This window comes from Muntiacus reevesi, chromosome 21 (genome assembly GCF_963930625.1).
Source record: "Muntiacus reevesi chromosome 21, mMunRee1.1, whole genome shotgun sequence".
Classification (NCBI taxonomy): Eukaryota; Metazoa; Chordata; class Mammalia; order Artiodactyla; family Cervidae; genus Muntiacus; species Muntiacus reevesi.
Window position 1 is genome coordinate 25,099,595 of NC_089269.1, and position 27,720 is coordinate 25,127,314.

At 34.8% G+C, this 27,720-nt stretch overlaps 1 protein-coding gene across 1 annotated transcript in view; it reads left to right on the plus strand.

The window, feature by feature from the left end:
• Window positions 1-27,720, plus strand: part of GBE1 (1,4-alpha-glucan branching enzyme 1) — a 290,948-nt gene that overhangs the window by 119,487 nt on the left and 143,741 nt on the right. Inside the window, exon 4 of the mRNA XM_065913821.1 lies at window positions 26,927-27,052. Coding sequence (XP_065769893.1) covers window positions 26,927-27,052 — 126 coding nt within the window. The remainder of the gene's footprint in view (window positions 1-26,926; window positions 27,053-27,720) is intronic.

Sequence of the window (27,720 nt, forward strand, 5' to 3'; positions counted from 1 at the left end):
ATTGCTTCTCCTTGAAGTAAAAGTCTAGGTCAGTAGGTGCTCTGTGGATAGGCTACTTCTTCTCCATGTGTATGTCCAGACCAGGTTCCCTACATCTCATTGGTCTTCTGTCTCCCAAGTATGTTATCTGTGCAATTAACAACACTTCAGAGATAAGTAAAAGGAAAAAAAAAAACCCACAAACTTTGTAGATTTCTTCCTTTTCTCCTGTGTTTTTCCTTTTCTCTCCTTCCTTTTCTCCTCCCATCTCTCTGTGTTTTCTGCAGAAAGAGGAAAGCAAGAGCAAGGCCTTCTCTTTTAAGGACATGAACACATTTTTTTCTGTATACATCCTTTTGGCCAGATCTTTGTTACACTGGCTATCCTACCTGCAAAGAGTGTTGGAAAATGTGGTTCAGGGCCATTTGTTAAGCTAAAATTCAGCAGGTTCTGTCTTATTTAAATGAAAAATAGAGGGTTGATTTTGAAATACAATTAGCATTTAACTGTTATAACCAGTTAAAAGAAACCCTTTAAGGAAATAGAAGAACTAACCTTGTGCTAGAAACTTTCATTTTTTAATATTTCATAGATCAACTGTAAGTAATGTATCCTTACTTCATTTGTTATGCTATAGAAACACACTGTTTTAAAACTTTTATGAGTTTATTCATTATAACTTAGAAAAAAGTGCAGTGTTCTTAAAAAAGAAAATACAGAGAGTATAGCTGATAATGTTAATAATATACACTCAGGATATAGCTAGTAGTATTAATATTGTGCAGTCCTAACGGTATGCTTCAGATCATTGCTAACACCAACATTAAATAAATAAAATGAAAGTAAAATCCTAAAGCAATCTGGAATTTATTAGATATTACGTGAGGCTTAAAATTTTGCAACTTTTTGAAGGATGTCCAAATTATCATGAAATGCCAGTCGTACTTTTAATGCTATTTTTAGTTTGAAAACAATTTCTGCATAAAAGAAGACTAGGATTTTAATGAACACACTGCAGGTAAATATAGCAGTGTGAGATTTAAAATCATACTGAGAAGAACCTGCAACTGACAGCAACTAGGTTCTAACCTGGTTTTTTTGAATAGCATAATTGAAAATGTAAACCGACTGCCTCTATAACAGAGAAGTCATAGGATAGTTGAAATACCTACATTTAAGTTAGGGTTCAAGAAGAATCATTTCCCTTTCCTTCTTAACAAAGCTAAATAGGTATTGGCTCTAATCATTTTTTTTTTTTTTTTGTATTGGTATTGAGCATTTTTGAATATTCCTACTTAAATCTTCACACTTAAAAAAAAATAAGTTCTGCGGGAACATCAGATAAGAAGGAAAGGGTGTGAGCCAGCATTTATGGGTAAAGTTGTAATAATAAATGAAGGTGATTTTCAAGATATTTTGCACACTATTAGAAGAACTTTAGGAAGAAGACTGCTTTTTAAAACCAGCAAGTTGGTCAAACATTTTTAAGCACAACCATTAGTAAATGGAATCTTATTAAAATAATTAAGTTCTCAAATCCATCTTTTCTAAAAGATATTTTAGAGTGAAATCATTAACTTTGGGAAGGACAGAAGCACCTTAAAATGTTTCAGTTATATCCTTGAGAGTATTTTAAACAAAAATATTTTTGGTGATTTTTGTATCCTGATGGAGACCCATTAGCTTCTTAGCCTTGACTTAGTTCCTTCACCTCCTCTGCTGTCTGGATCTTTCCCTTCTCCCAACTCAGTTTCACTAAGTTGCATGATCCCAAAGGCTCAGCAGGTAAAAAATCTCCCTGTCAATGCAGGAAACACAGGTTCCATCTCTGGAGTGGAAGATCCCATGGAGGAAGAAAATGGCAACCTGCTCTGGTATTCTTGCCTGGAAAATCCCATGGATAGAGGAGACTGGCTGGTTACAGTCCATGAGGTTGCAAAGAATCTGACTGAGCATGCAGCTATCCACTGAGGTTATCATGCTGTAAATTTTTCCTTTATCCTCAAAGTGAAAGTGAAAGTCGCTCAGTCGTGTCCTACACTGTGCGACCCTATGGACAGCAGCCCACCAGGCTCCTCTGTCCATGGGATTCTCTAGGCAAGAATGCTGGAGGGGGTTGCCATTTCCTTCTCCAGGGATGTCCTGAACCCTCCATAAAACCCTGTGTAGTTGTATCTTGAAGCATCTCAAATTTCCTTCAGTCTCTAAGTCGTGTCCCACTCTTTGCGACTCCGTGGACAGCAGCCTGCCTGACCTCTGTCCTCCACTATCTCCTGGAGTTTTCTAATTCATGTCCATGAAATCTGTGATGTTATCAAACCATCTCATCATCTCAAACTTGCAGCTCATTTCAGAAACATCTGCCAGCTTTGTTAAAAGACACACCCCGCGGTATCTGATCCAGTAGGTGTGGGATGAGCTTGAAATTTTGAAGTTTTAGAAGTTCTCAGATGATGCCAAAGTTGCTGGTTCAGGGACTGTGCTTTGAGAACAGTTCAGAGGAATCTGTAATTGCTTGGCACATACCATTAGTTAATAATGCTTTAAAAAGCAGAATTGTGTCCTCAAGTCTTATTTCTTTTTCTTTTCTTTCATTTTTTTGCTTTTGTTGTTGTTGTTGTTGTTTTAATTTGTAGATCTTGAGGGGATCCCTTGGAAGAACATGTTGGTTTTATTTTGAATAGTTGAATATAGCTGTTTTAATTCTAAGAAGTAGTATGGGCCAGGTGCAATAAACGGGTACTTGCTTAAGATTTTATATTTTATTTTGTTGAGCAAGAAAATAAGCTCAGGTCAAGAAAACTGTCTATTGAATACGTTTTATTTTTTTCTCACTACCCAATGTGTGCTATTTTACTTCCTCACATCAAATAATCCTAATCAGTAAAACTTATACCATCATGAATTGCAGAGTTCCCTAAAGTCATGGAGACCTTTCTTAGCACTTCTATCTCAATATAAGATTAGGATATATGGATTTAGGTTGTCACTTTATACAAAGTCAGTTCTAAGGGTCCTGCTACAGCAATTTTTTTAGATGCAAGGCATTGGAGATGAAGTTGGAATAACCATGTCAGTGTTGACTAATTTTAGAGTTCATCTACTAACTTGTTATCTGGGTGTCATGAAAAATTATTTTGTATAGTGAGTTGGGAAAAAAAAGACTTTTAAATGTATAAGTGTATTATATGCCATTTATGGCTTTGAGCAAGTTGATAGCTGAGTCTTTAGACTATCTCCCAGTTTTTATTAAAAATAAATTCTAATAGATTTCAAAAAATTGCAAAGAAAGAGTACTCAAGTAGATTTCAACTTTCTAATTTTTCATATTCACAACAAATAATACATTTAATGATTTCTTTTATTCTCTCATGGTCTATATTTTGTTGTTTAAGTTTTTGTTCTCTCATAATACACCTGATAGTACAAATCGTCTCCTTTGCAGGGACTGCCCAGTAACATTATTCAGTGCAGTACCATGCCTCACCTTAATATCTAATATGTGCTCGATACCGTGTGACACTACTCCTGTGCAACTGCCTGTTAGATGCCTTTGACATTATGATGGTATCAATACTTCCTACATCTCTGAGGATACGTATCTCCATGTTCTCTTGAGTGGTGGTAATAACATAATAGATACAAACATGGACTCCAACTGCGCTGCCTGTGTTCACTTGCTGTTTCCAACACCTGCTAACAGTGTGACCTTTGGCTAATCATTCTCTTACCCCAGTAGCTCCTAAACTGGGAATAATAATCATATTTGTCCCCTTGAATTGATGGGAGGGTAAAAACCCTCACAACAATGCCTGGTAAGTTAGTTAATACTCTGGAAGCTCAACTATTTTCTTTCCCATGCATTCGTGTAGAAGCCATGATTTTTAGCCTTTAGTTCTCACATCTTTGCAGACTTTGTGAGCACAGATTAAATATTTTATAAACTGGCATAATAAGGCAGTCAGTATATGATAAGTCTGTAAATCAGCATTATCTTCCTCCCTACAAAATGCTCTGTTTCCTGAGGTTCAGCTGGTATGTTTATGGAATTATTCCACCAATGTCTGAATATTCACCAGAGTGATTATAGAAGCTGTGTACTTTGCCCAACACTTATTTATGTAAAGAATTTTTTGTGCTTTTGAGCACTCATTTTCTTAACTCAAAGTTTACATTTTAAGAATCTTGGAACTATGTATAAAAATCTCTGTACAACTTTAAAAGAAATCTTAATGAAATGTTATGGGAGAGATCAAGCAAACTGGAAAACAAAATGAAACTACCACAGTGAAGATGGATAGAGAATCCTTAGTGAAGAAAGGAACTATTGGAAATAAGAAAAGCTAGTTGTTTTAAATACAAGTACTGGTTGTGAATAATCAATAAGATCTAATCAATGTGAAAAATGCATATCATGGGAAATGTATTAAACTGTGAGCCCTGGAGTGAACTTAGATACTGTTGTCATACTGTGTGTGTGTGAGTCGTTCAGCCCTGTCTGACTCTTTGCGACTCCATGGGGTGTAGCCCACCAGGATCCTTCATCCTTCCAGGTACGAATCCTGGTGTGGGTTGCCATGTCCTTCTCCAGGGGTTCTCATACACTATACATTTTTTGTCCATCCGATAACCAAGTAAGTCTGTCATATTTTGGTGAAGACAACGTCCATAGTCTTTTCAAGTGACCTCTAATAAGTCACAAGAACAGATTTGGCTGTTTCTGCTTGTAACTCCTGATTCTTGTCAACCATATATTGACTTGCCATGTACTATAGTTATTTTGTGTTTCATGTAATTGCTCAAATACGTACACTGAAATTTGCCTAAAACATTTTAATTTATAATAATTTATCAGCAGCATACAGATAAAACAACTTTCTTAGGCTAATGGGTAATAGGAATATATTCTAAAAGAGAGATGCCTTTGCAAAAAGATGGATAACTTTAATACATTTGTAGCCTTATTAAAGGGTAAGTCACACACATAAATTGTATACTATCAAGCAAATACTGTTTTTCTTAGATCAAGTGTTTTATATTGTTTATAAATGATCTTTACTAATTTATGAAGAGAGGGCTTCTACTGACTCGACTTACTTGAAGGATAATAATTTAAATTAGACTAAACATTGAAAGTAAAAGATTTTTTTTTAAAAGGACATTGGTAGTTTAGACATAGTAAACAATTCTGTTTTACTGGCCTAATTAGTTTAAAATAGGATTTTCTTTTCCCCTAGAAGAATAAATGTTGAAATCAATATAGCTTAATTTTTACCTCTGCATTTCAACAGTGCCTATGTTCTTGCAGGCTTGGGATATGAGGGAAGGTAGTCCTATATATAATTATTAAATAAATTCATGTATATTGACTCAGATATCATATGTAGTTTTTAAGTTGCTTAATTTTAACAAAAAAATTTCTGAACATATTGCAAAAAAGTACATATATCTTTCAGCCATATGTGTGAACCTCAAAATCTGACAAGATCTGAGTGTACAATTCACATTTAAAAAAAAAGTTTTATGTATTTGTTTGGCTGTGCTGAGTCTTAGTTGTAGGATCTTCCATCTTTGTGTGGCACGAGGGATCTTTTAGTCCTGGAATATGGGATTGAGTTTCCTGACCAGATATTGAACCCAGGCCCCCTGTATTGGGAGTGTGGAGCCTTAGCCACGCTGCAGAAACCCTAGCCACCAGGAAGTCCCTGCAAGTGACATTTAATACGAAGAATAAAAGCTCATATTCTCATTTGTAAACCAGTGTAGCCTTCCAGCTTATTTACCACTCTCAAAGGATCTGCCATTCTCTGGTCTCCTGTAAACTTAAGGTTCTTTTACTTTTGTCCTTCTCTTACCTTCACTTTCAGTTGAGAAATTTAGCTGAATATACCTCTGTAGGATTTCTTGAATATTCTTCTTTTCATTGGTAGTTCTGGCCAATACTGTCTTTTGTCTAAATTACTCCTGTGGCATTTCCACCACAAAAGACAGTAATTTTCAAAGATAACTTTGTGTCACCATCACAGAGGACTAGGGCTCTGTGCTTTTAAATAGCTCGTGATGATTTGGTGGGTGACAGGCTTGGAATTACTGGCCTCATAGAAATAACACTGGGCCAGGGGTCAGGCACTTCGGGTCATAGTATAACCATTAATAATCAGTTTACTGATTTTATACCTTGGTTCCTCAGGTTATTTGTTCAATACATTTCTATTTTACATGTCACAAATAATGACTTTGTGAAGATACTTTTAAAAGATGAAAATAATCTAATTATGTAAATCGTTATTTTTATCTTATACTTGACACCTTTTTTTTTTAATATGTTAACCCAATCCTAAACTCCTACTTGCTTCATTAATTGAATAATTTTTATTCTTATAAACGTTCTTCTGGTCAGTGTGCCAGTTTTTTATTTGGAGGTTTGTGCGATCCTCTAGAATCAGGTTTTGTTCTTTCACTGAATTTGTTTTTTTCCACTTTTGGATTCTCCTTATTCCATTCACTTCCTTGAATGGCCCATTTTCTGTATTCTGCTTTTACGAATCCATTTCTTTCTTTGGAATGGCTTAGAAGTTCCTTCCTTATTGAAATAACGTTATGATTAAATATCAGTTTTCATACAGCTTCAGAACCTAAATATACTTATTTTTTTGGTATTATGTTATCCTGTTCTGTTTCTGTCTATATTTGTCTATATGTATATGTATGTACCTGTACACATCATGCTCTTCATGATGAGCATCCTCAAATTTGCAAACAAGAAGAAATTTTCTAGATCATCCTTGTCCAACGTGCTTGTTTCAGTTAGGAAAGCTGAATTTTAAGGAAGTTATAGCTTATCCCCAAGATCATGCCTTTCTTCAAGTTAGCAAAGGTCTGAGCTTACAAAATACCAGCTCATTAATCCTCATTGTAAAATAAATGATCTGCACTTGCTTAAGGTATGAATAGGAAAACATTAGTAGTTTTTTTTTTTGTGGTAGTAGACTCTGACGTCTTCCAGAGATAATATTGATAATAGTTTCCAGAGATAATACTGTCCTTTAATGAATTTAAGTTATTAGAGCATTTCAGTTTGAACTTAAAAATATTATTTTGAGTGTTCATCATATTAGAGGTACTATTTTAAGCATTTTATTTGCTGAATAGCTTGTTCTGTTTTAACCCTTGCTTAACAGTCAGTCCTATGATGTATGTTTTTTGCTTACTCGCTAAGTCCTGTCCAACTTGCCCGCCAGGCTTCTTGGTCCATAGGATTTCCCAGGCAAGAATACTGGAGTGGGTTGCCATTTATGAGGCATAGATACTACTATTATTCCCAGTTTTAGCTGAAGAAAGTGAATGTTGACTAGATTAAGTATCTTGTTTGATCTCATAAGTGACTGAAACAATAATAAAACTCAGATGCTTATCTTCTATTTTATCCTCTGTGATATACTGACTTATGTAGAATTTGGGAGAACTGTAGTTAATCAACTCACTCAAACTTGATTTTAAATGTGTGGAAACATGGTGATTTGGCCACATGCTGATCAAGAGAAACAAACCATCTTATTTTTAACTGTAATTACATAGAAAGTGGATAAAATAAATACATATGGTAAATAGCATCTTGAATAAATAGGTGCCCTGTTTTCAAGTGTTTTTGCTTGCTTGCATTTTATATTTAAATGTTTATGTGTATGTGTTTAACCTAAAACAGTTCTGCATTCTTTTTAGAAATACTTGTCCAGAAAGTGATACCATTGCTTTTATCAAGTTGATTCATATTTTGGCTTTGATGCTATCTCTTCTTTCCTCATTGGTGTTTTTCCTTTGGTTGTAATATAGCAAAAAGATTTCTTTTGCTTTGAGCTTTTTAATTCATTGATTACTTTTTCTTAATTTAGAAACTAGATTATATTCTTTTTTCCCCCAAAAGATGCAATGCATTTTTAAAGATCTGATTTAATTTATAAAATCAGTTTTGTAAGCATTGTTTCAGTAGGAAACCCCTAGGTACAGCATTTAGTATTCATATTTTTAATAATCCCTGAAGAAAATGGATAGCATTCTGTCTCTAGTTTTTCTGAATAATACTGAATCTTATTTTCATATAATAATCAGGACCATAGTTTCTAGTAACCATAACATCTGTGAATCTATGTTTTTTTTCAAAATTTAAACACCGTGAGACTTCTGTCATATTTTTATTCTCCAATTGAGAGCTCCATAAAGGAGTTGGAACAGTTTCCACTTTATTATTGTGGATCATGATATTTTTCATAGATTTTAGTATGCTCTTTAGGCAATTAAAATCATAAGGCTAAAATAAACACATAATTTAAGTTTTTTCCTTAAAATTATTTTATTTCAGTAACTTAGTGAGTTGTGTTTGAATATATCACGTATGTATCCAGTTAATACGTTTATGGCAGTGGAGTTTTATCTCCCTCTTTTGGAAAGCCAAGGCATGGCATTTTGATTAAGATTAATTCTTTAGTTTTTCAGTTTATATAATTTCCTGAACAATTGGTATAAAATGAATATTTTTCTTTGGAGTGGTTTTCCTTTGGAATTTTGGAACGTTGATAAAAAATATTAAACGCTTTTTTCCCTTTGCGTTCACTTTTCATCCATAAGGTCACATGTTTGTTGAGCAATGGGTGTGTAGTACAGGGCGCATGACGTGAGTTTCCACCCAGGGAAACCTTGTTGTGAGAATTGCAGTGCTTTCATTTTTACTTTAAGAAGGGTCAGTTTTACTGTTTTGTAATTATTAAACATGATTCATAATGTCATTAAAAAAACAAAAACAAGACTTAAATATAATTAAAGAAGATAGACAGAAAACAGCAAAGTAGCTCTTCTCAAAATTAACAGCCTGACTCTTCCTCCTACCATCCGCTGTTTTAGTTTTTGAGTGTTCTTCCTGATCTGTTTCTAGGCATTTATAGACTGTCTGTTTCCTGATCTTTCTGCCTCTCTGTATTTTTATGCTTTAAAAAAAAAAAAAACCTCATAAAAATGTGATTATTTTATGCCTGCTGGTTCTCAGTTTTCTTTTTTCCCCTCACTCACTATATCATGAAAATTTCAAAAGGTACATTACTATTTTGCTTACTTAAATAAACTCCATACACATATGAAGAGAGTGCTATATAAATATATAACCTAGAAACTGATATTTAAGCATTCTGCGTTGACATACTATTATAAAAAGAAATAAAATCTTATTAATATGCAATGTGTATCACACAAATCTGTTTCTTTTTCTAACTAAAGTAATTTTATAATAATTTTGTCTTTTCTTGAGGTATTATGATCAGAGTTCTACCTTCATTACCGTTGTTTAGGACAGCATTTGTGTTTTCTACCCTCCCTGCTATTTGCAGCTGAGCCTTAAAAGTGCTCTGAATTTACCTGTGTAAATTGTTTAGTGGTGTTGAGTATCTTGCTGGATATGGTCTTAGATTTTATTTTGCAGTGCTGCCTGTTTTGCAGACTATGAAGAAGTACTTCAGATTTAAAGATTTTCAATTAATCATTACCATATCCCAAGATGACTACATAAATGTTATATATAAGAAAGTTTTCAAGAGTCAAAAATAGGCTCTTACTTAAATAGTCTCATGACTAATATCGGTTTGGTAGTTTTCATCTGTTTACTTAATTTTCATAAATTACTTTCAGAATGTAATTATTTAATCAGTTTCCCTAAAAGTTTGAAAACACTACTTCAGTCTGCAGAATCTAAATGGAGTTCATACAACAATATATATATGTGTGTATATATATATAACTATTATGAAACGTGGTTGTGAACTGCCTCTGAATTTAAGGGAAAAACTCTCAGGCTCTATTTCATATACAAAGTCAGAATTCAATGAAATAGTGTAAATTAAATAATATACAAGTAATGGCTTTTGTTTTTTGCCTTTGGAAGTAACAATGTCATTGACATGCATATTTATATTAAACTGGATTTAGTCCATTATTATGCTAAATATTGTTAGTTTATGATGGCCAATTAATTCTATTTTATTAACTTAAGAAGTCACATTTACAGTCCTGTTGAGAGGTTTGAAGCAATGATAATAATGAAGTAATAATCCAGGATGACTTGTACTGCTAATTAGTGGGTGATTTTTGCACACCTCTGTTCATGCAAATATTTTCATCATCCTTTCAAATAAATTTGCAAGTTAGACATGAAAGTACATCTTACCTGTAAATCTTACTGTGGATACTTAATTTTTTTTTAAATTTTATATTGAAGTATAGTTGTTTAGCAATGTTGTGCTAGTTTCAGATACACAGCAAAGTGATTCAATTATACATATACTTGTATCTATTCTTAAATTCTTTCCCCATCATTACATAACAACCCATTTAGGTTGTTACAGAGTATTGAGTAGAGTTCCCTGTGCTGTACATTAGATACTTGTTGGTTATCTGTTTTAAATATAGCAGTGTGTGCATGTCAGTGTCTTAAGTATTTGGTTGATGATTAAAGCAGTTATAAGCTATTCTATAAGCATGGTCTTAGTGTAACCATACACTCTGTTGTAAATGGTTGTTTCTCAACTGAGCATCAATCCTTTCTGTTTATTACTGAGACATGAACTCATTTTAAAATTATTCTATCAAAAGTAATTCTAACATCTGTAGAATTAACCTTGTAGGTGCTTTCTTTTTCATTTCAATGCTTTCTTTCTTTTTTTTTTTTTTTTTTGGTCATTTTAGGCCCAGGTTTGGGCATACCTATGGCTTCCCTGGTAGCTCAAATGGTAAAGAATATGCCTGCAGAGTGTGGGAGACCCAGGCTCAATCCCCGGTTCAGGAAGATCCCCTGGAGAAAGGAGTGGCTACCCACTCCAGTATTCTTGCCCCCAGAGAATTCCATGGATAGGGCACCCTGGCGGGCTGTAGTCCACGGGGCGGCATAGTTGGACACGCCTGAGTGAATAACGCTTTCACTTTTTCTTATACTGTTTGTCTTCTAGTGCTGTTACTTTCTAGACATATCTTGGGAGTTTTCTATTTTCACCCATCTAACTTGGAAATCTGGTCCATTCTCCAGTTCTTTAGGCCTGTACTTTCCAGGTTCTACCTCCAACTTTTTCCTACATGAGCCTGCTTCTCCACTGCTTTTTTCAAACTGACTCTATAATATCTCATAATCCAAATTTGATGTATTCTTTTAAACTCTTGCCCTATTTTAGGTCAAACTATCTTTTTCTTATTTTGCATGGTAAGAGTACTTTTTTTCACACCCCAGTTTAGGCTCAAAGTATTCTCCCCTTGCCCACAACATTTTCTCTGTTTCCTCTGAGGACTCCTGTGTATTGCCAACATCTGCTTCCTTTTGCATGATAATCATAACAACCCTGCTTATAAAATTTTAATTTTAAATTTAGTTTAAAACCGAATGCAAGATGAAAAGAATTTTCCCCACGCAAACACTTTTTGTGTGATTATTTCTCATGAAAAAGCTGATTCTGAATGTATGTGTAATTGTGTATAGTGAAAGCGAAGTCGCTCAGTTGTGTCCAACTCTTTGTGACCCCGTGGTCTGTAGCCTGCCAGGCTCCTCCGTCCATGGGAGTATCCTCCGTCCATGGGATACTCCAGGCAAGAATACTGGAGTGGGTTGCCATGCCCTTATAGAGGGGTACAAATGGAAATTGAGTCTTTGAGCTAATTAATTGTGGCATGTCAGTTGTCTTTGAGTTTTCTACTGCTCATGCCTATGTAGATTTATTATAATGTTATCAGATTAAGTATCATTCAGGGTTCTTAGGCAAAATGGTTGATATCCATATGATTTGACTGAAGTATTAGTTTCTTTCTTCCACACCTTGCTTGGGTGTGTCTACTAGAAACCTAGCCACAAGGGAATGTGCAAAATGTGACTGTACGCTTTCCATCCTTTCTATATTAGGGGGAAATGCCAGAAAGTGATTTGACTGACTGAAGAGCCAATATCATCTACAACTTTTAAATAAAGACTATAAATGGGATTCCTAAGAATCCCATTGAAAAGTATTGAAAAGACAATCATTCAGTTTTAGTAATGGCATTTAAAGCAACCATGATAAATATCGTTTTGCAATATGATTTATGTGATACATAGTATAGAAATTGTGAAATATTTTAAATTATGGCTAAACTATAAGATAAGATCAGAAACTTGAATAGATTCTCCATACTCTTTTATGAGGTCTTCTTAAGTGCAGTGGAAATTTTTTGATAAATAAATCAGTGAATATTCATGGGTGTACTCAGGACCACAAATGAATAAATTTTGAGCTAGCATGGTTGCCTTTCATGATTGAAAGTTTACAAAATGATTGAGAATAATTAGGGAGATTAGACTATGAAGAATGAAGACAAATTATAATTTATTATTGAATAAGAAATAAAAATTCAAAATAGTTTGAGACAAATTTTATTGCAAAATATGTTGTGCCATCTGCAAAGGTGTTTATTATGATCAAGGTTTAGAAAATAGGTTCCCCTCTTACACTGTTGGTGGGAATGCAAACTAGTACAGCCACTATGGAAAACAGTGTGGAGATTTCTTAAAAAACTGGAAATAGAACTGCCATATGACCCAGCAATACCACTTCTGGGCATACACACTGAGGAATCCAGATCTGAAAGAGACACGTGCACCCCAATGTTCATCGCAGCACTGTTTATAATAGCCAGGACATGGAAGCAACCTAGATGCCCATCAGCAGATGAATGGATAAGGAAGCTGTGGTACATATACACCATGGAATATTACTCAGCCGTTAAAAAGAATTCATTTGAATCAGTTCTAATGAGATGGATGAAACTGGAGCCCATTATACAGAGTGAAGTTAGTCAGAAAGATAAAGAACATTACAGTATACTAACACATATATACGGAATTTAGATAGATGTTGGCGATAACCCTATATGCAAAACAGAAAAAGAGACACAGAAATACAGAACAGACTTTTGAACTCTGGGGGAGAACGTGAGGGTGGGATGTTTTGAAAGAACAGCATGTATATTATCTATGGTGAAACGGACCAACAGCCCAGGTGGGATGCATGAGTCAGGTGCTCGGGCCTGGTGCACTGGGAGGACCCTGAGGAGTCGGGTGGGGAGGGAGGTGGGAGGGGGGATCGGGATGGGGAATACATGTAACTATATGGCTGATTCATGTCAATGTATGACAAAACCCACTGAAATGTTGTAAAGTGATTGGCCTCCAACTAATAAAATAATATTAAAAAAAAAAAAAAAAAAAAAAAAAAAAAAAAAGAAAATAGGTTCCCTATAACTTTAGTGTTGGTTTCCTTTCCTGCATGATAACTTTTTAAAAGTAAAAATCTATCCTTTTATATTGTAACACTGGTCCCTGTGGCTACTTTGTCTTTTGTTTTCTCAGGTCTAGCTTTTATCTCCTAAGATACTAGACTGCAGCCACAGAATCACAATCAAGGGTGACAGGTAGGGTAGGGATAATGGATAGAATTAGGACTCTAGCATCTTTATTTTTAAATGTTCCTCAGGTAGGTCTCATTGTTCATCCAAGGTTGCAAACTACTGTCAAAGACACATATAAAAGTCTAATACTCTCTTTACTGAATTCAGGGCACATGTTCATATTCCAAACATGTCACAGTTCAGCGTATACAAATCAATTTCCACAAATGTTTAATTCCCTCTGTTAAGGCCACAAGGGAATGTATAATACATGTTGGAAAGATAACCATAAAGCATTTTCTTTTTCTTTTTTAGTGCTTATGGAGGTGAATCACAGGTATCTAGAAAATTAAACTGTCCATAAATACATGTTTCCTGATTGCTCCCTTTATGTGAAAATTGATTCTAGAAATACTTTAAATGTATTAACAGACTGTCTTTTTCTTGTATCCACATACTGTGAAATATCTTGCACTAATTTTATAGTCTTTAATTCTTTTGTCCTTCAATATGAGCATAGTAGATTTTAAATATGATTATAAAATCTGGAGATTTGAACACTTTCATTTTTCTTTAGGAGTATCATTTTTAATAAAAGTATTTTGTGCTTTTTTAAAATTATGTAGGCATTAATTTTTTTCAATGGAGCTTTGGTTTAGTATTTGCAGTATTTGATCTTTTATTGATGTGTTAGAAAACAGAAGAAAATCACATTTTGTTACTATTTAGGTGGGTGTTATTTTTAGTTACAGTTAATAGAAGTATTTGCACTTTGGCCCAGTAATAATAGTGAATTCAAATAATAATAGCCACAGGACCATTTTTGCATGAACATACTATATATAATCTTTTTATGATTTGAATATTTGCATTTAAGCTGAATTCTTTCATTGGGTGGCACAGTTAAGTGCATGTTAAATATCAACATTAATTTTTAATCCTCTTCATTGTAAAGTTTTTTTTTCACTCTTCATTCTGTTCATCTTTAACATCTTTCAAATATGCCAGTAAGCCATAAGTTTCCCCAAGTGACTCAGTTTGCTCCTGTTTGGGAAAAAAAAAAAAAAAGAGGTTTTTTTTGTGTGTGTGGGTATCCCGTGCTAATAGTCAGTCATGCCCGACTCTGTGACTCCGTGGACTGTAGCCCGCCAGGCTCCTCTGTCCATGGGATTCTCCAGGCCAGAATACTGGAGTGGGTTGCCATGCCCTCCTCCAGGGGATCTTCCCAACGCAGGGATTGAACCCAGGTCTCCTGCATTTCAGGTGGACTCTTTGCCAGCTGAGCTTCCAGGGTAGCCTGTGAGTAAAGTAAATATTATATGTATAAGATTGCATATCTTATACATATAACATTTATTTTATGAAATATGTATTTGCATATTTGGAAATAGTGAACTATAAGTCACTGCCCATTATTGTCTGAGCCTCATGCAGAAATCATGGGGGTATCCTGTGTGCTTTACTGAGTTTCCCTGTTTCTCCAGAGAGCTTGTCACACCTGGAGATCAAAGTTCATTTGCTGTTCTGTGTCTTCGCTATCTATATAAGATGGGAATATCTATGTTTAATAATTTAAATACACTTCAGTTGGGAAGGTTTAAGTTAAATGACCCCATTGTGGAGACTCATATTTTTCACTACTTCTTCCCATCGTCGCTGTCTATCAGTTGACAAGAAATTATCCAAATGCATATTTTGAGTTTCATCTCCCACATGTTCTCATTATCTGTTTCTCACTATATTGTCAGTTTTATTGGTTTCTCATTAGATGGGTGTACTATGTATTTTGTCATTCATACATACCTATTTGTAGCTTTTCCTCTGATAGAAGTTGTACCTGACAAAATATGTGACTTTTGTGGAAGCTAAGAGTGATAGTGTTGTAGTCTGTATTATTAAACTTTAATTTATAAAGAATATTTAAATGTTACTCTGAATTCTTTTCATTATTAACTGTTTTCTTTATTTAACAGTGATTAGTTATATTCTTGGAGATAGTCTCAGTGTATATTAAGTATATGTGTTTTCTCAAAAGATCTTATGATATTTAGAATTACATATTCTATATTTAGTTTCTGGAGTTTTTCTAAATTTCTGTTAAGGTGGTGAATGAATCCCCCCCACCACCCCCTACACTTTATATTTTACTTCATTACAGTAGCACTTAGAATGATTGCTTAAGAATCATGTTCCTTTCTTTTCAAATGATTCAACTTATCACCATATAGACTTTTATAATTATACTTAATGAAGTATTTTAAAGTGAGTTTTGACTCATCCTATGATAATACCTCTCCCATCTAGCACTTCTAAAACTCCTTCTTAGTATTTTTTATTGGTGTTATACCGGATTATACCTGTGTTTACTTAATAGAATTCTAGCCTTCACTGCCCATGGGTGAGTCTCTTTAAAGCACACCTTTTTCAGTAAAGAAACTCACTGACTTTTTCCCCTTTTCATGACTTTTTTTCTTTTATTACTGTATTGATCTTCCAGTATCTTGGAAGTTTAAATCCTATATTTTTATATCATATGTAATTTTTGTTTTCTAGTCTAAGTTACCTAATCAGTCTTTACCTGATTACAACATCGCAGCTTTGTTCCTATTCTTTTCTCTTAAGAGTAGTTATACTCACTTGCTCAGGGATATTTTCAATGCCTGCTTCCTAAATCTTGCATAATCCCTTTGGATTTTGTCTTTTTGTAGTGATGTCACTTTATAAGGTTTTTGTTCATGTAATGGACCTGAAATGAAGTAAACATTTATCAGTTTTACTTAGTTGTTTATTTCTTTAAAGAATTGCCTCAGGCAAAAGACAGAAACAGAAAAATATATTATTGTTGTAATAATTTTTAACTAGGCTAGAAGGTTGGGGAACTGGGATGGAAACCTATGGGAGTAATACTCCTTTTTATGGATACAGGAGCATATGTCTCTCTAAATCATTCTAAATAAGGACCTGTTTTTAGGAGAAGCAGTTACTGATCTTCATTTATTTCTTTTGGGCAATATTCTTCAGTTTCTTCTCTCTCATGTTTTTTAAGTATTACAGAAGTGAATGTTTTTATCTCTGTAATTCTACAATTGGTGTTAAGTCAGGAGCAAAGTAGCTATAACGTATAGTCAAAAATAGTCTCTATTCAGGGCATAGGTATTCTTTATGCAACAATTTGATACAATTGAATCTGATGCTCATTTTTGTCATATTATAAATTTATTTTTTTTGTAGCTAGTATGCTTAACTTTTTCTTTTAAGGCTTTTTTTTTTTTTTTTTTTTAGTGCCTTCATTTTCATTAGAGAAATTCTTTTTTTTTTTTTTTTTTTTTTTTTAAATATTATTTTATTAGTTGGAGGCCAATCACTTTACAACATTTCAGTGGGTTTTGTCATACATTGACATGAATCAGCCATATAGTTACATGTATTCCCCCTCCCGATCCCCCCTCCCACCTCCCTCCCCACCCGACTCCTCAGGGTCCTCCCAGTGCACCAGGCCCGAGCACTTGACTCATGTATCCCACCTGGGCTGGTGGTCCGTTTCACCATAGATAATATACATGCTGTTCTTTCAAAACATCCCACCCTCACGTTCTCCCCCAGAGTTCAAAAGTCTGTTCTGTATTTCTGTGTCTCTTTTTCTGTTTTGCATATAGGGTTATCGCCAACATCTATCTAAATTCCGTATATATGTGTTAGTATACTGTAATGTTCTTTATCTTTCTGACTTACTTCACTCTGTATAATGGGCTCCACTTTCATCCATCTCATTAGAACTGATTCAAATGAATTCTTTTTAACGGCTGAGTAATATTCCATGGTGTATATGTACCACAGCTTCCTTATCCATTCATCTGCTGATGGGCATCTAGGTTGCTTCCATGTCCTGGCTATTATAAATAGTGCTGCGATGAACATTGGGGTGCACGTGTCTCTTTCAGATCTGGATTCCTCAGTGTGTATGCCCAGAAGTGGTATTGCTGGGTCATATGGCAGTTCTATTTCCAGTTTTTTAAGAAATCTCCACACTGTTTTCCATAGTGGCTGTACTAGTTTGCATTCCCACCAACAGTGTAAGAGGGTTCCCTTTTCTCCACACCCTCTCCAGCATTTATTGCTTGTAGACTTTTGGATAGCAGCCATCCTGACTGGCGTGTAATGGTACCTCATTGTGGTTTTGATTTGCATTTCTCTGATGATGAGTGATGTTGAGCATCTTTTCATGTGTTTGTTAGCCATCTGTATGTCTTCTTTGGAGAAATGTCTGTTTAGTTCTTTGGCCCATTTTTTGATTGGGTCGTTTATTTTTCTGGAATTGAGCTTCAGGAGTTGCTTGTATATTTTTGAGATTAATCCTTTGTCTGTTTCCTCATTTGTTATTATTTTCTCCCAATCTGAGGGCTGTCTTTTCACCTTACTTATAGTTTCCTTTGTTGTGCAAAAGCTTTTAATTTTCATTAGGTCCCATTTGTTTATTTTCTTTAACTATTCCTATTTAAGCATTGTTATAGGACTTAACCTTGAAAAATTTCTTATTTCTTATTAAAAATGGGAAAAAAAAACAACCCTCACTTGTGATAGCGTGTTTTAAGATAAATTTATTCAAAGCTTAGGGAACTGGAATGCAAAAGTAGAAAGTCAAGAAAGACCTGGAGGAACAGACAAATTTGGCCTGGAGTACAGAATGAAGCAGGGCAAAGGCTAGTAGAGTTTTGCCAAGAGAACGCACTGGTCATAGCAAACGCCCTCTTCCAACAACATAAAAGAAGACTCTATACATGGACATCACCAGATGGCTAACACCAAAAACAGATTGATTATATTCTTTGCAGCCAAAAATGGAGAAGCTCTATACAGTCAGCAAAAACAAGACCAGGAGCTGACTGTGACTCAGATCATGAACTCCTTATTGCCAAATTCAGACTTAAATTGAAAAAAGTGGGGAAAACCACTAGATCATTCAAGTATGACCTAAATCAACTCTCTTATGATTATACAGTGAAAGTGAGAAATAGATTTAAGGGGCTAGATCTGATAGACAGAGTACCTGATGAACTATGGATGGAGGTTCATGATATTGTACAGGAGACAGGAATCAAGACCATCCCCAAGAAAAAGAAATGCAAAAAACCAAAATGGCTATCTGAGGAGGCCTTACAAATAGCTGTGAAAAGAAGAGAAGCAAAAAGCAAAGGAGAGAAGGAAAGATATACCCATTTGAATGCAGAGTTCCAAAGAATAGCAAGGAGAGATAAGAAGGCATTCCTCAGTGATCAGTGCAAAGAAATAGAGGGAAATAATAGAATGGGAAAGACTAGAGATCTCTTCAAGATAATTAGAGATACCAAGGGAACATTTCATGCAAAGATGGGCTCAATAAAGGACAGAAATGGTATGGACCTAACAGAAGCAGAAGATATTAAGAAGAGGTGGCAAGAATACACAGAAGAACTATACCAAAAAGATCTTCATGACCCAGATAATCACGATGGTGTGATCACTCACCTAGAGCCAGACATCCTGGAATGTGAAGTCAAGTGGGCCTTAGGAAGTGTCACTATGAACAAAACTAGTGGTGGTGATGGAATCCCAGTTGAGCAATTTCAAATCCTGAAAGATGATGCTGTGAACTTGCTGCGCTCAATATGCCAGCAAATTTGGAAAACTCAGCAGTGGCCACAGGACTGGAAAAGGTCAGTTTTCATTCCATTCCCAAAAGAGGCAATGCCAAAGAATGCTCAAACTACTGCACAATTGCACTCATCTCACACGCTAGTAAAGTAATGCTCAAAATTCTCTAAGCCAGGTTTCAGCAATACATGAACCATGACCTTCCAGATGTTCAAGCTGGATTTAGAAAAGGCAGAGAAACCAGAGATCAAATTGCCAACATTTACCGAATCATCGAAAAAGCAAAAGAATTCCAGAAAAACATCTATTTCTGCTTTATTGACTATGCCAAAGCCTTTGACTGTGTGGATCACTATAAATTGTGGAAAATTATAAAAGAGATGGAAATCCCAGACCACCTGACCTGCCTCTTGAGAAATCTGTATGCTGGTTAGGAAGCAACAGTTAGAACTGGACGTGGAATAATAGACTGGTTCCAAATATGGAAAGGAGCACGTCAAGGCTATATATTGTCACCCTGCTTATTTAACTTATATGCAGAGTATATCATGAGAAACCCTGGGCTGGATGAAGCATAAGCTGAAATCAAGATTGCTTGGAGAAATATCAATAACCTCATATATGCAGATGACACAACCCTTAAGCCAGAAAACAAAGAACTAAAGAGCCTCTTGATGAAAGTAAAAGAGGAGAGTGAAAAGTTTGGCTTAAAGCTCAACATTCAGAAAACTAAGATCATGGCATCTGGTCACATCACTTCATGGCAAACAGATGGGGAAACAGTGGAAACAGTGGCTGGCTTTATTTTGGGGGGGCTCCAAAATCAGTGCAGATGGTGACTGCAGCCATGAAATTAAAAGACACATACTCCTTGGAAGGAAAGTTTTGACCAACCTAGATAGCATATTAAAAAGCAGAGACATTACTTTGCCAACAAAGGTCCATCTAGTCAAAGCTATGGTTTTTCCACTAGTCATGTATGGAAATGAGAGTTGGACTATAAAGAAAGCTGAGTGCCAAAGAATTGATGCTTTCGAATTGTGGTGTTGGAGAAGACTCTTGAGAGTCTTGGACTGCAAGGAGATCCAACCAGTCCATCCTAAAGGAAATCAGTCCTGGCATTCATTGTTAGGATTGATGTTGAAGCTGAAACTCCAATACTTTGGCCACCTGATGCAAAGAGCTGACTCATTTGAAAAGACCCTGATGCTAGGAAAGATTGAGGCCAGGAGGAGAAGGGGACAACAGAGGATAAGATGGTTGGATGGCATCAGTGACTCAATGGACATGAGTTTGAGTAAACTCTGGGAGTTGGTGATGGACAGGGAGGCCTGGTGTGCTACAGTCCATGGGTCGCAAATACTTGGACATGACTGAGCGACTGAATTGAACTGAAAATAATGGGAGCCAGTGAAAATCCATCAATAGATTACTGCTTTTGAAATTCAACTGATTTTTGTCTTTTTTTGTCAAGCTGCTAGCAAGAATATTGTCTTTTATTTTATTTTGTATAATGCCCAGTACTGCTTAACATAAGAACTTAGCCTCAGTCTAATCATTTAATCTCTTTTCTACCTCCCTCAGTCTCTGAGCATTGTAGATGTTAAGGACATCACAGGGTGTGACAGTTTTTTACGATAAGTTTATATGCGTATGACTTGTTTAAATTTTTGTGTTTAATTGAAAATTATTAAATAAGTTATGAAACAAAGATGGAAATATAGGACTTCCCTGGTGGTTTAGATGGTAAAGTGTCTGCCTTCAGTGCAGGAGACCCGGGTTCGATCCCTGAGTTGCGAAGATCCCCTGGAGAAGGAAATGGCAACCCACTCCAGTACTCTTGCCTGGAAAATTCCATGGACTGAGAAGCCTGATGGGCAACAGTCCAGGGGGTCGCAAAGAGTCGGACATGAGTGAGCGACTTCACTATGAACTCTGACATCCAGATAAATTAAAAGGAAAATTTTAAAATTTCAAATAACAAAGAAATTTTATTGGTAACCATATGAGGCTCAATATCTAAATAATGATAATGCCAATTTTAGCTCATATGTCATTCTAATCTATATATTTTTACCAATGTATAATTTGTCCTGTTATGAAAGTTTATCCACATAGTGCATTTATATAGGAGGACATTATTATTATTAGAAAATTATTTTCTAAAAAAAAAAATAATAATAGTAATTATTATGTTACTAGAAAAGTGCCTTGATACTTTTATCAGTGTCTTAGCTTTCTTTTCTCATTAGTTGAACTATAAACTGAAGTTCACAATAAAATAAGTAGCCTTTTAATATTAGATAGTGTTTCTGATATTCCTAAATAGAAATTGCAGAAAGAAGTAATATTATTGTTATTGTCGACTGATCATCTATTTATTTAAATAGTCTAATCTCTGTTAAATGAAACAAATATATCAAGTATTGGCTAAAAAAATAGCCCGTTAGCTTCTTCTTACATTAAATTTTATTTGTACCATGTAAATACTTTTTTGTTCAACCTCTGGAAATAATTACATGGGAGTAGTCTAGCAGCAAAAGCTGCATATTACAAATTTATTTTTTTGGAAGGTTCTCCTCAATCCTGAAGCTCAGCAATGATTACCTGCAGCCCATGGGGTCACAAAGAATCAAACACAACCTAGCTGCTAAACAACAATAACGATTACTTTTTCTAATCTCTTTTTTATTTTCAGAGAAGGCAATGGCGACCCACTCCAGTGTTCTTGCCTGGAGAATCCCAGGGATGGCGGAGCCTGGTGGGCTGCCGTCTATGGGGTCGCACAGAGTCAGACACGACTGAAGTGACTTAGCAGCAGCAGCAGCTTTTTTATTTTTGTCCCACTCTGTTCTAAAAGTTACTTTAAATTATTATATATTCTTCCTGTATATATTTATCTTTCTCTATATATACATATTTTTTTTCATATTTTAAAAACACTCAATATAATACTGATATTTAGCATTGCATGTTGGTATGATTGTACCTGTTTCTTTGGAAATATGTATATGTTATCAATTATATATTTTATATACCATATGCTTATATATTTATATATTACATATAATATCAATTACTTTAGATATTTTATAATAAAGGTTAGTTAAAAGAGATCGTTGCTTCATCAATAGAAGTTACTTTGCTTCTTTTAACTTTGACCTGTACTCTATTAAAGTTATCTTTATTAATTTCTTTCTTTTTACCTGCTTTGTTTTTAAAGAAAAGATTTTCTTCATAGAATGTAGTTGTGATTTTACCAATATAACCTGGGCAAATTGAATTATATGTCTCAATATCTGTACCTTTTCTCTTGATTTGCTACATTCAGTCATGAAGCTGAGAATTACATGCAATACCAGTTTACAGAATATACTAACACTTCTAACCGGTTGAACACATCCTCTGTTTTCATATAAAATTGTTGGCCACCTGAGAAGCATCTTATCTCACTAATTTTCCAGTTGAAAGGAATGATATCCTTTGACAAGAAGCATTTCAAAAGATATTCCTGGATTGAATGAATATACATATAGACATAATTTTTTACTTCCCTATTTTACCAAATTATTTCTTATATTTTATACTCAAGTTTTAAATGTCAGTTTGTAAATATAACTTGACTTCATATAGTTCATTAAGTCAATCTGAGTTTTTCTCAGGTAGAAGTTCATTTTATTCACACCTTAATTTCATAATTTTTTTTGATGTTAACTTCCCATAAGTCAATGAAATAATTTGACTTATTGAAAAAGGAATCTAATGTCATGTTTACTAAGTTACGAAACATTATAATTATATAAGTTACCAATTTTCCCTACAAAATTCATTATATTATTTTCTTTTGTATATTCTTTTAAAGTGATTGGATTTTTTTGGAGTGATATGTGGTGATATTAATATAATTTTTAAAGTTTTGTTTTTAACATTTATACACACACCTATGTGCACCTTCAGCAGAAGTCCACAAATGTGTACCCAATTATATAATTAATCTATTGGCAACCCTTATCAAATTACTTATCTTCTAATGATTATAGAAGCTCTACAAGGAAATAAATTGATAGCAATATAGAAAGATACAACTGGAAGATAAAAGCTGTTATTAATTTATCTGTCCATAGGCAACCATCTCAGTATTTTTTCTGTTTCTTAAATAATTTTTAGCCTCTTAGTTTGTATGTATTCACATTACGAAGATACTTCCTGGTGGCTCAGACAGTAAAAGCATCTGTCTACAGTGCGGGAGACCTGGGTTCGATCCCTGGGTTGGGAAGATCCCCTGGAGAAGGAAATGGCAACCCACTCCAGTACTCTTGCCTGGAAAATCCCAAGGACAGAGGAGCCTGGTAGGCTGCAGTCCATGGGGTCGCACAGAGTCGGACCAGACTGAGCGACTTCACTTTTCACTTCTCATGCATTCTTTGGTATAAATTGAAAGAATTTTCTTGTAACCTTCAATATAATTCACTGTATAATTTTTAACAAGCATACACTATTCAAACATTTTATTTTTGCTAATAAATATAATACTAAGATTAATAGATAACTATATAGTTCTTTTGGCGCTTCTCTGATTATTTCCACAGGACAAACTTCTGTAATTAGAACTGCTGAGTCATTGAGAATTACTTTTTAAAAAATTTTAGATTCTTATTGTCAAATTGCTGTTTAGAATATTCATGCTGTTTTATACTCATATTAGTAGTGAATAAGATTTTCAGTTTGCTAGTACTGAGAAAACGCTTCTGTCCATCAGCTATTAGACTTTATTGTTGAAAAATCAGTCAAGCTAGCTCTTTCTTTTCAATTTGCCATATAACATGTGCTATTTTGAGGTTGTAAATTAATGATATAAAGTCTTATTTCATCTAAAAAATCTTTTATCTGAATCTGAACTCAAGGAAACACAAATTCAGGAAGTATACTCATCTCTCCTCTTTCTCCCTCCAAAAAGATTTTGGGAGCAGAGTTTAGTCCAGAAAAGCCATATTTTTTATCCATTGGATTGTCTCTCAAGTTTGAGTTATTTAGATTTACTATAAGACTCTTGGGCTTCCCTTGTGGCTCAGCTGGTAAAGAATCCTCCTGCAATGTGGGAGACCCTGGTTCCATCCCTGGGTTGGGAAGAGCCCCTGGAGAAGAGAAATGCTACCCACTCCAGTATTCTGGCCTGGAGAATTCAACGGACTGTACAGTCCATGGGGTTGCAAAGAGTCGGATACGACTGAGCGACTTTCACTTTCACAATACTCTTGGTTATTACAACACAGTTTAGAAACAACAAATCAAAGGCAAAGAGAGGTGGCTACTGTCAGCCAGTATGTTTCTTCGGAAAACTTAAACTTCTGTAGCAAAAATCCCTTCAATTCAGGAGCCTGAAGAATCAAGAAATTTATTTCCCTTCTCTGTTATGATTATAGTGAAATGTTCCAGATTTGGTGGGAAGCTTTGTTTTACATATCATTCAGAGATCCAGGATCTACTTTTATTGCTAAAAAAAAAAAAAAAAAAAAAGGAAAGGATTGAATAATTAAAAGTTTCCACATCAACCTTCAACATTATAAAAATTGATGAATAGGAATGTCTAATATAAAACACTAATAGAAATGAAGAACTGGAGCTTTTGGTAACAAAACTATTAAAGTCATTCAGGAATGAGTAAATAATCCATTGTCGGGTGTAGGATTTTATTTTGTTGTACCTTCAAGCTGGTAAGTTAACCTGTTACTGTTTCATGGATTCTGGTAGAAAACACGGGACTCCTGAATCAGAGACTTGCAGTGGTTCCCCTTGTTAGTAGTGGTTCCGCTTGCTTTCCAAGTCTTATAGGGATAATGCTGTGTGGTGTAGATTGATGCTATGCACACAGTTAGTTTGCCTCATAGCTGAGGAGTATTTACCTTCTGTTATAGAAGCCTTAAGGAAGCCTGTCCATTGTCTTCACAGAAAACATTATCTCATTCCTCAGGGTTGCTTGCCATAAACACAATTCTGAGAAATGACCTCTGTAATCAATAGGACCTTATATTGTGAGTATATCCAGCAAACTATGTAGGAGCGAGGAAGACCCATAGAAGGAATCTTCCTTCCAGCTTTCTATTACTCAGTAGCCTCCAAAGACGTTCATGTGTACTGTAAGATAAGTAATTTTCCAAAGAATGTGGAAATTATATTCAGCATAAGGATATTCTATATGTTCTTTGCTTGGAGTTTTAAATATTCTCTCTGCCAGCAGACACTTTGAAAAATAATAATTGATTCGTGATCATCCTTTGAGGGGACTGTAGAGTCATTTGCAAAAAAGAGAAAAGATAGGTGGATGGATTAGGCAGGGTGCTATTCATGAAACACCGATTTCTGGTATTTTATTTCCCCATAGCCTGTCCTGGGTTGAAGAGTGAGCAAAAAAGCCTTTTCTCACATATAACACTGTGTGTACTATACTAGAAATGTATGTGACTTAAGGAACTTATTTTGGGAAATAAAATACTCCTGTACACTGTTAATCCTATTCATTTATATTTTTGTGATAACTATTTTAATAATAGCAGTACTTAGCTGTGATAGGCTTTAATAAGTGGGAGGCATAACTAAAGAGATAAAATTGAGCTCATGTAAGTTAGACGTTTCTTTTTACCACTCACCTGTCCCCTTCATCTTAAATCATGATTTATTCTTTTTCGGTGTCTAAGGGAAGTGCCATGAAAGCCTGTTAAGCAAAAGCAAGTGAGTGTCAGAAGCTCTGCTCAGCTTTTGGTTCTGCCACTTGGTAACTTTGGAACTCTGGCTGCTCATTTAGTCTCACTTAATATTTGGGTTATAAAGATTCCCTGGAATCAAGTGAGATGCAACTGTGAAAGTCCTTTCTAAGCTATAGAGCATTCTACAAATATTTTATTACCAAGAATTATGCATACTTGAGCTTTTCTCAGTTAAAGGAGACTGAGGAATATGTTCTTTCTCAATGCTTAGGGTGTACTGATCACTCAGCATTTAGATCAGTTCCTGATCTGAACATTTTTTGTTACACGCTGCCTGCTTTTAGAAGGCTTAATTAATTAAAAAAAAAAAAAAACTTAAAAAAACTATAGTCACTTGGAAACTCTGTTCATGTAGCTCACTTTGTTCTCTAACCATGCTGATAAATTCAAAGCCGTATATTCAGTATTAAGTCTAAACTGGTGGAGTCTGTAAAAATTGCCTTTGCATTTTTATTGTTATTTTTTGTACTGACAGCATTAGTGATACTGTTGGCAAATATAGAAATAAAAGGTTAAAAAGGAAAGTGTTTGGTTTCATGTGGTAAAGCATACTTGGAATAAGGTATACAAGAAGTAAAAAGTGAAAAATATTTGAAAGGTAGTGTTTGTCTATATAATGCAGTTATTTATCAAAACCCATTTTTCTCCTTTAACCTCTTGAAAACGTTATCATTAATTGCTATGAAAAGAAAAAGGAAGAGATGGTGATATAACTCATCACCTTTTTTTTTTTAATATAGTAAGCTTCGTTCCTTCTGTTGGTTGATTTATTGACAGTAGCTTGCAATAATATTCATGTCTTTTTTACTATCTACTCTATGCTTACTTTAATTAGCTACTATAATGGTTGGTTGGCAATGATGGAAATTGTCAGAGAATCATAAAATATTCAAGCTGGAAATGACGTTAAGGATCATATACCATGGCAGATGAGGAGAGCAAGGTTCATAGAATTTAAACATCCTTAAAGTCACACATCTGGATGGCAGTGTAGATTCTTAAGCTCATTCCCCCATTCCTTCCTTGTCACAGTGCTCATAGACTATCATGCATTAGCTTAGATTTTGGAAGTATTTTAAGACAATAACATCTTGTTCTCTTTTTAGCTTGTTATCAGGAGTAAAAGTGGAGAAATCTTGTACCGTATTTCACCGTGGGCAAAGTATGTGACTCGTGAAGGCAGTAATGTGAACTATGATTGGATACACTGGGATCCAGAATACTCGTATAAAGTAAGAACAACACATCCTTAAATAAATGCTTGCCCAATATTCCTAGGAAAATTAATTTTTACTTTTATAACTTTTATAGTCATGTTCAACTTCTCTCTTCACCACCGATTTAATATTTTACATCATAGTGCACCTGTTTGCTATACATGTATCAGAGCCCATCATCTATAGCCAATAAAATGTAAAAGTGAGTTTTTATTTGAGCATGTGTTTCTGAAATAGGGGTAGGGCAGAACAATAAATCTATATGTACTACCCGATAAGGATTTAAACATCTTTTAAATGATTTTTAAACATTTAAAATAAAATTTCAAGTGGTGTAATATTTCTCATTATTTGGGTCTGAAGCAGAATCAGGGTCCTTAGGAACAGTGAAGATGTCTCGTGAATGTATGTTTTTTCAGAATGTATTAATTGGAGTAATTTTTTTTAGTTAATTTATTTTAATTGGAGGCTAATTACTTTACAGTATTGTATGGTTTTTGCTATACATTGACATGAATCAGCCATGGGTGTACATGTGTTCCCATCCTGAACCCCCCTCCCACCTCCCTCCTCACCCCATCCCTCAAGGTCATCCCAGTGCACCAGCCCTGAGCACCCTGTACCATCCATCAAACCTGGGCTGGCTATCTGTTTCACATTAATTGGAGTAATTTTTTAAGGCA